The sequence below is a fragment of the Zeugodacus cucurbitae genome, chromosome 4, assembly GCF_028554725.1.
Source record: "Zeugodacus cucurbitae isolate PBARC_wt_2022May chromosome 4, idZeuCucr1.2, whole genome shotgun sequence".
Taxonomy (NCBI): Eukaryota; Metazoa; Arthropoda; class Insecta; order Diptera; family Tephritidae; genus Zeugodacus; species Zeugodacus cucurbitae.
In genome coordinates, this window is record NC_071669.1 from 46,887,896 (window position 1) to 46,897,297 (window position 9,402).

The 9,402-nt window shown below is 34.9% G+C and overlaps 1 protein-coding gene across 5 annotated transcripts in view; it reads right to left on the bottom strand.

The window, feature by feature from the left end:
* Positions 1 to 9,007, bottom strand: part of Snmp2 (sensory neuron membrane protein 2) — a 52,306-nt gene extending 43,299 nt beyond the window's left edge. For 3 of the 5 annotated variants that reach the window (XM_054228752.1, XM_054228755.1, XM_054228753.1), the window contains exons 1-2: positions 8,833 to 9,007; positions 4,283 to 4,631 (exon numbers count right to left, since the gene is read on the bottom strand). In XM_054228752.1, coding sequence (XP_054084727.1) covers positions 4,283 to 4,456 — 174 coding nt within the window. In that variant the 5' untranslated portion in view covers positions 4,457 to 4,631; positions 8,833 to 9,007. Of the gene's footprint in view, positions 1 to 4,282; positions 4,632 to 5,487; positions 5,796 to 8,832 lie in introns of all 5 variants that reach the window. The other 2 variants (XM_054228754.1, XM_029046123.2) reach the window with 2 other exon arrangements.
* Positions 9,008 to 9,402: the final 395 nt, after the last annotated feature.

The window sequence follows — 9,402 nt, forward strand, 5'->3', positions numbered from 1 at the left end:
TCTGACAACCACTTTACCTACCTACATATTTTCAGGTTTCTCTTTTCTTGGTGCTTTAAAATTTTGCCTACTAAAATACAAGAATAATACATTTCTCCATTAGTTAGAAAAACCGCGTCTACTTCATCGTCCAAAACAACAAAACTCTCTTTGTTTTTAATGAGAAACATTAATCGAATAAAGGACTTTCCCTATTCCCCAAAACTATAGATTATTCTTGGAATAAACCAAGTATAAGCGCCTAAATAGCCACTTATTGGCTATTGGAACTCATTTTCAAATGTATCTTCGAAATGTAATTCCATTTGACTATTGTTCTCTATGGATTGAGCTTTCATATTCCGGCTCTTTTGAGATTTATTTTTAAATATTTTGAAAGTAGTGTAAATATATATAAAAAAGGACGGTACATTCATTATTACCTATATATAAGAGAATATAATAGTCTCGTAATACGATGTTTTCAACGGAAATAATAATTTCTCCGTGATAGTTGCAGACTACCCTTTAAGGGATACTCATTGTAAAAATATATTATATACTGTGTAAACTAATATTTGTACATTTTCTAGAAGCAAAAATTATTGCTGAATATTATTATTATATTTATTATTTGGTATAAAGCCCTACAAAAGCCAACTAATCAAAATTCACAATTCGCCAAGGTGCGCATGCGTGTCGCGTGCGTCTCTTTCAATGGCTTTTCTTCACACTTGGCGTTAGAGCCCAGCAGAATTAATTACAATACAAATATTGTTGTAGGTTAGTGTTGTTGATTATTCATAATAATAATAACAAGTTGTCATTCTTGTTGTTGTTGTAGCTATTTTCCAATTCAAAAATTTTAGCACGTTTTGGTAGCGTCGAAAAGCATACATTAACACACATAACACACATAAGGCAAATAAGCCAACAACAAACAGTAGCGCAGCCGCAAAGGCGGCGTCATGGTAACGTCAGCAACACGTTGCTGGAAACAAATGTTGCGCAACATCTACGCGCTTTTATGCTTTGCGGTTGGGATTTACAATTTTTTTGGCCGCTTTGATTTCGGCGTGCTGCGTTTTGTCTTATTTTCGTTTGTTAACGCGCTTGAAGTTGGCTTTTCTTCTGGTGGCAAAGGTAAATGATAATAAAAATAGCGCAGTGACGTTTCTTACACACACACCTACACCTGCGTCGCTTTTGGTTCGCATGAATTTTTTGGGGCCATTGTCAATGCGTTTATTTTTGTTGTATTTCAGATTTGATTTGCAGTTTTTCGCATATTTTGTTTTGATTAAATTTTGCTAATCATTTATTTTGCCATTTCCATTGTTTTTATTGTCTCTTAATGCGCGACACTACGTTGTTGCCCTTGAATTGTCTGCAATTAGATTTGCGGCATTCATTGTTGTTATTGTAGGCGATTGTTCGCCACAGTCACAGCCGAAAATTAACGCCGCAATTCCCTACAACCCATCCGCTATTTTATTTATGTATTTTCTTTACAGATTTGCCTGCCTCTTTATTGTCGCTTTAATTGAAATTTTTTCATTGACTTGCGATTTTGAGAAGTTTTAATGATTTTTGGACGACAAGTGTAACTTAATTGCTGCCGCTGGGTATTTTTGTGGTATTCTTCGTGCCGCAAAAAAACCGTAATAGCGTCATGTTGAGACTCAAAGCATATTTTTTTACTTCATTGGAAAGAAGTTTCAATTTAAAAGTAATTTTTCTCCGATTAAATGATTTCGCGGTAAAATTTGTTTTTGTTTGTGTAGTAAAAATGTCCCAAGTTTTTTATATTTGCTTGCTAATTGCTTTTTGTTGTCTAGTAAATAAATGTGTTTTTAAATAGATAAATATGTTTACTTTCCAGACTTCATAGTTCTGAACTAATTAAGCTGCGAAGCCAGTGAACTTTGAGATGTGGTTGTAAATTTTGTGTTGACACGTTTTGGAGTTTGTACTTATAAATTCTTGAATAAATTATAATGATACATTAAACAATGATCGTACAAGTCTTGTCTAGTGAAAATGAATTTGAGATGGATGTACATCAAATACGTACGACAGTCCAAGGTCAACGATTAGTCACTCTTCGAAGCCGTCATCTAAATTTAACAATTTTGTGCCGGTTAATGAGAATGAGATAGCATTGAAGGTAGGAGAATCCATTTCTCCATAAGTACTACTAAGTATTTAAAAAAAAAACGCAGTTAATTGCTAGAGCTTGCTAAGTAAGTAAATGTCTCTTGGATTTACCACAGTTTTCTGGAAACCAGCAACCAAAATTCTAGAATAACTCTGCGGAAGATTTGCTAAAAAATGGAATCTATCTTTCCAGCAAGAAGACTGGCCTATCGATGTTATTATAATGTATATAATGTTTACCGCTATTACCAGCCTTGAATCAATCTCTCAGACGTAGGGATGCAAACGATGTATCGATGTTTTAGAAACATCGATGTTTTCGTCAAAAAGCATCGATTCGGGTATTAACCCGAGACCCTCTATTTGGATACGCTTTATTACATTGGAATTAGATTTTCGTAAAAGACGGAGAATTCGTTAAGGGAATGTGCGCTTGGACCTGCGGTTACTTTTAAGATTTATTTATACAAATTACATAATTCTGGCATAGGCTACTGCGTTTGATCAGAGATTCAAATTACTTCATTTTAAAGATGCTAGGGCTAAAGGAAATACATTTTTTTGTTTCATAAAAAATTAATCGCGCTGATACAACGGAATCTTCGGATGAGTGTGAAACAGAATACTCGTTTGATGTTTGGACCAGAATAAACATTTGGTCCACCAAAAGGTGAAATGTAAGCTGTCAAATTTAGCTACAATTACAGGGACGGATGGTTGAAGAGAAAGTGTTGGCTGTTACCCCTACCAATCAGAAGCCAATAGAGTTTGGGTTGACATGAATACTGTGTTTCCGGAGTTGTATAAATAGGCTGATTAATATTTACACATTGTAACCTCTTCAGTGCCGAGTAAACGACTGTTTTCTAAACCCAGGGCAACTATCACGCAGAAGTAAAATCGAAAAGAAATGACAGTGAAAACATTTTCCATATCGTTGTTTTGAAATTCTGTTATTTATTGAGAAAATTCTTTAACAGACATATAATGCTAAGTGAAATAAAATGTATCAACTTAAGGCTACTACATTTCATTTATTTATGCTTCTGCTTCTGTATCCCTTAGCTTTTCACACTAAATTTAAAATAAGTTTAAAAAGTTCAAAAATACATCGATATTTTAATGGCCGATGTTTTTGATTTCGATGGGTTTTGAAGAAACATCGATACATCGAACCATCGATGTTTCATTTTACGATGTTTGCATCCCTACTCAGACGCCCCCTACTCAGATGACCCGTACTTTAACTGAAAAGTCTAATAGTTTGCTTATAGAAAGTCCAGTTTTAATTCAAGCCATCAGCATTTTTTATAGATCCAACATCGCGTAAGATGTAGTAATTACTGGGTAAGGACATGGCTGACTTAGAGATCATTGATGATCTCGAAACCGTTTTATACAATAGTCTAATCTGAAAAACTGTAACGAACCGGGATATGGCCATAATATGGTCAGGGCGGTCTGCCCCTCAGCCGCAGTCCTTACAACTGATTTGGTGAAACTTTTTGTTCATTAAAACTATGACATTCAAGCAACTCGTATTACTTTCATATGTAACTCAAATGGAACTGATATAGTCTTGGTATAGCACTAGGATTGATGAAGTTTTTAATTTCTTGTGGGATCCAATGATTTCGATAAACGAAAAAATTATTTGGACTGAATAACATTTTAGTAAGTCCTAAGGAGACAGTTATCACAGGCCACTTTTTTGGCGATGCTAACTTTAGCACTTATCAGATCGAAACAGAATATTATTCTATCTCATAGAAATTCGTTTGATGGAATGGAAGAACACTATTCGATTAATCAAAACAGACTTTTGAGAACTATTTTTGCGATTTTTACCACCCGTTCACCCGTTGGCGATACTCGTAAGTTAACCCCAAAATAGCGATGTTCCTCACAGTACTGAGAATAACTCTCTAATTTGCGGTTCTCTATCCCTACCACATTGGTTTTTACCAATCTTTACTCCAATCGATACCTTATTAGTTCAATATTGCCGGGTTGATATTTTGATATCTAAAGTGATAGACAGAAATTTTTACGGACAAAAACCTGTCTCTGAAATAGCGGAACATTCTCCGCTGCTAACTTATATAATATGATATACATATATAAAATCCACACAATTCATACTCACCTCTTCAACCTTCTTATCGACCATTGTGGGGAACAGGAACCAGCCGCAGTAGGCGCCCAGCGCCGCTGTCAACAATCCCAAGAAACTGACAATCAATGACCAATGCAGCATCTTCGTTGAATACCAAGGTATCGGGCCGGGGAAGAGAGTCTTGGCGATTTTTGCTGTTGTCATGATGAAGCAGCAGAGATAACAGAATGACGAAAAGTTACTAAAATTGGCTGACTTACAGTGTCACCAAATAATTTAAACACAGATAAACACAAATGCGAAGAATGAACTACGAATGCACTACGAGTATTTCAAGTATATATATGTATGTTTGTATGTAGACAAGTAGACACAGACACTAAGATGAAATGAAGAAGAAGTTTAAAGATAATGCCGGTAAAAAAATGATGAAGAAGTAGTAAAGAATGAAGGTTCCGAATGTGTAGAATTCTCCAATTAAATATTCACTTTTTCTATATATTTTGACCGATTTGTTAAATTGGGAAAACACTTTGTTTGTGGTCATTCAAATACCGTTAAACCACTTGTAATTGCGGCATTTCGTACTTATTTCACGGTTGCGAATACACAAACAATTTTCTTGGTTTTTGCTGGCTTTTATAACTATGTGTGAACACATTGTCGAGGGAGACGTGAGAGAGTGTGTGTGCTTAAAAAGAAAAAGGTGTAAAATGGAAGCGACAATAAGACTTAGCGAAAAGGTAAATAAATGACTGAATTAAACAGATGTGCTTCTTGCAGATGACAAAGAGGTGGCAAACAACAAAAGTGTGGATAATAAAACTGAGAAAACCAAAATAAATAAAAGAAAATTGCTAACAACATAAAACATAATGGAAAAGATAATAGAAAAGATAGAAGACATAAAGATATAAATGAGTTACTAATGAAAACTGGTTTCTGTGAAGGGAGAAAAAGTTCGCTCGAGGCAGACAGAAATTACATCCATGGAGTGTACGACGAATATACCTATATAAGTGTTTATGAGATCCGAAGATTTTAAAAACTTTTCTATAGTCAAAACATTGAATTGAAAAGAAATGTAGAGCTTCGGAAGAAATTATTGTATGTCTAAGCTGTTTTAAACTTTACCGGAATGAAGGGTGGCTTTAGATCGGAGTTAATAGTATTAATGTCTAATTAAATGAAAGAAACACGGGAAGTGGAAGGTTTTGATATCTCATTATACTTACGAGGTTAAAATCTGACGAAGTTGGATAAACGGAAGACAATTAAAATCAGTGACAATAACTGTATGAGTTTGAGGGAATAATTCAGTAATTCAATTTAGTGAATTTATTAACTACTTTCTTCAAAGACTGACTTTAACTTTTTGAAAAACGTCTCCTTTTAGAGTCAAAGATATCAAGAATTTTGACCTTTGAACATTACTCTTTACACTTTTTGGCGATTCTTGGAAGATACTGGAGCTCCTACTTTTCATAATTCTATGTCCATCAAATCCACTTAATTTCATAATTTATTTTGTTTAAGTTTAGAGCTAATAAAATTCATTTAATTTAAGTTAGCTTTTTGATTCGGGGTTAGATTTGGTTTGAGGTTCCGATATTTAAGGCAAAGCAAAATGCGATGCGGTTAAAATTTAGGTTAAAATTGGAAAAGGATTATATTGATTATATTGTCGATCACTTGGTCTACTGGTTATAGTGAGGAACTTTTGAGAACTCTTGAACCTCTCTAGTATTTATTAATAGTATCACAATTGTTCAGCTTTGATTGACCGGATTTACCAAAACCACTTTAAAAAAGGTGAACTTGGAAAGAATTTAATTAAATACTAGCGGAGGAAGGAAAACCTGATATCTATCTACCTGGTGATATTATTCTCTGATTGGGATGTCGAGGTATTTAGGTTTTTATATAGAGGTCGTTATGATTGAGTGGTTTGAGTAAGTGGCTATTAATCGGATTTTAATAATTCTACGCGGTTGTAGACTCTCCTCTGGATAACATTGAAACACTCCCAACAAAGTTTGATAAGCTTAGAAACACCTCTAGGAGAGTTTAGTCGGTTTCTTAAACGATCACAGTTGGTGTCCGAGCTAGAAATTGATCTTTGAACTATGCCAGTTCCTTAACTTTATTACAGTAAAAACATATGCCTTAGGCGTCGACTTGGTTACAAAATTGGTTAACAATGAAATAAATCACGTGATCGTCAAATCGTCTCAAGCTTCACCATGACCGAAAATACCATTTTTGAAATTCACAAAAAATTGTTTTGCACATCTTAATGAAGATCTGTTTGCACCGCTTTAATTTTTTAGGGGTCACTTAAGTGATGACTTCATTTCGATTATATTTTATTTAGTTTTTTCACAGTTAGCACAATATTTCAACCAACTGTTTACTAACAGCACTACTGCAGTGAATGGCAATTTATTTGAGCTGCGTGTTTACACGCGTGAGCATCACTTAAACCTAAGTATTTCGTTCGACACTTTGTACTTTGCTTACGCTTGTTGGCGCTGGTATTGAAAGGTGCAACGGTTGCAACATCCAAACGCTGTACAAATATCCGGCGTAATTGCGGCGGTGGCGATTGCTGTTGTTGTTGTTGCTGTTGACGCATTGCAAAGCGTTTTGTTTGCGCACCGTTATGGCCAGCTTGTTGCATGCTTCAAATGAAACTGAAAGCCTTTGGAATTGAAAGTGAACTTGCGCAGCGCATTCGTGGTCACAATGCCCACATATCATTATACCGTTATATAAGATAGTTATCAAAGCCTGCTCGGTTTGACCACAGCACACATTTGCGGGACCAACGGTAATTTTCCTACATATGCGCTCGTACATCAATAGATTTGAATCTGATTGTGTTCGCGGATAGATGATTGCCGCCAACAAAATTATTTGCTCTAACACTGGCATGTGGTATGCAACAATTACGCTTTGATAAAATCGCAGATCATCATTACATACTTTCGTGCCGTTTTAATTTGATTTTTGTTTTGTTTTTGTAGTAACTTATTTGATTGTTACAACGGCGACTGACATTGTATTGGAGTTATTGGTGATTAATTGCATGAAATTTGTGTAGGGCGCATATGACAACAACAACAACAGCAACGTAAATGGAAAGTGCGAACGTGATGTACATAAAGTAATGCATTTTTGTATTTGTACCTATGTAGGGTAGTGTTTTTGTAGTAGGCAGTGCTGCTGGTACAGTTTGTGACTTATTTGAAATATACAGGGTGTCGTTTGTAAGCAGTTAGGGTTTCCATTACAGTTTGTTATATTATATATCTAGGAAGACCAAAGAAATTTTGCTATAAGAAATAATGGTTCTTCAAACAAGTACTTCGTGGAAGAAACAGGGTGTCAAGTAGAAACAATAAGGGGTTATGGTATAGCTTTTGATATATAAGTGGTGACCAAGAAAGAATTTTGTAAATAATAAGGGTTGTTGGAACATTTTATCAGGTATTTAGAATATACAGGGTGTGTTTATAGATAAAAGGTTTTGGTTTAGTTTGTGATGTATAGCGAGGAATCAAGAGATCATTATGTAATCACGGTGAACTGCTAGTAGTTCCTTTATATATTATTCATATATTTGTAATATACAGGGTGCCGTTTGCAACGAAGAAGTGCTTCGTATACACTTTGTCATATTTCTGAGGATACCAAGGAAGAATTTTATAACAATAAAAGCCGTTATAATATTTGAGGACATCTTTGAAATACACAGGGTGCCGTTTATAAGTAATAGGCGGTCCTGGGTTAACTCGTCATATATCCGTAAAGCCCAAGTGGGGATTTTGTAAGAAATAAGAGTATCAGTAGCTCTTATTTCCGTTTGTGATGAACTTTCAATATACAGGGTGTCTCTTGGAGGCAATAAGAGATTTTGGTTGTTGGTACATGTTTTGTTATATTTGGAAGAAACAGGATGAGGTTTTTAGATAATAAGGTGCCATATAACGCTTGTAATATACACTTACATAGTAAATGCCTGAAAAGTCCTTTTTCGGCCTAAATATACACTCTAGTCATCGACTCTACCATATACATATGTATACCTATGTAGACGCTACGAATAACTCTCAGAAAAATAGATTTTCGCAACCAAAATATAAAACTTAGCGTGAAGAAGGTTTATACCGTTGCCTAATGGTGATCTCGAAACTTCAAACACCAAATATCAGTCACAAAAGTTTCCGAAAGCCAACGTCAGAATCGATATGAAAACAAATAAATTAGTACACTTGTCACTTTACACCAAATGCAATAAAAGAGATGCTTTGTTGTCGGTTGTTGAAAAAGGTTGCTTTGCATGCATATTTTTTTTTGCCACACCACTTATAAGTGCCTTAAAATGACCACTTTGGGAATAACTTTAGCAACTTTTTGTATTATTTTCTCGTTTTTTGTTTCTTTTTTGTTATTTTTGTTTTTTTTTCTTGTTACACTAATTAACCTTCTTTTGTGATTTTATGTATTTCTTTTAAGCAACATATATATGTATGTATGTATGTGCGTATACACAACCACACCACTTTAGCATTGCATACCGTTTTGCGTTTTTTTTTGGGTTTTTTGTTTTACGCGTAAATGTAATCGTGTGTGTATGTGTGCCACTTCGTCACTTTGAGACTAAATTTCCACGTCTTCTTCCACATTCAACACTTTATTAACATCTCATTTGTGTGTGCGACTAGAGTTGAGCTTCAATTAAAACTAAAACTGCCAAACTAAAAAATATCCAAGCCAAGCTGAACTGATTTGAGCGACGCAGTTGACGTTAGTTGCGTCGACAGCGCTGCGGCTGCATTAAGGCAATGTCAAATGTAAGTATGTATGTATGTATGTATGTGCATGAGGTAGTAATAATATCGAAAAGTAAGAGAAAAATAGCGCACAATAAATAAATATAGCTGAAACACATACATACAAACATACGTACCTTCGTAATTGTTGTAAGTGCCTACAGCAACAACAATAATGCAAATAATCAAATCACAACGCACACACATACACGTATCAAGTAGCTGCAATCGCCTAGATCTCTACACACATACAAGTTTATTTGGTAGCACCACTTGTATTCATGCGGCGGGGGGCTCCTCTATTTTTTCAGTTTT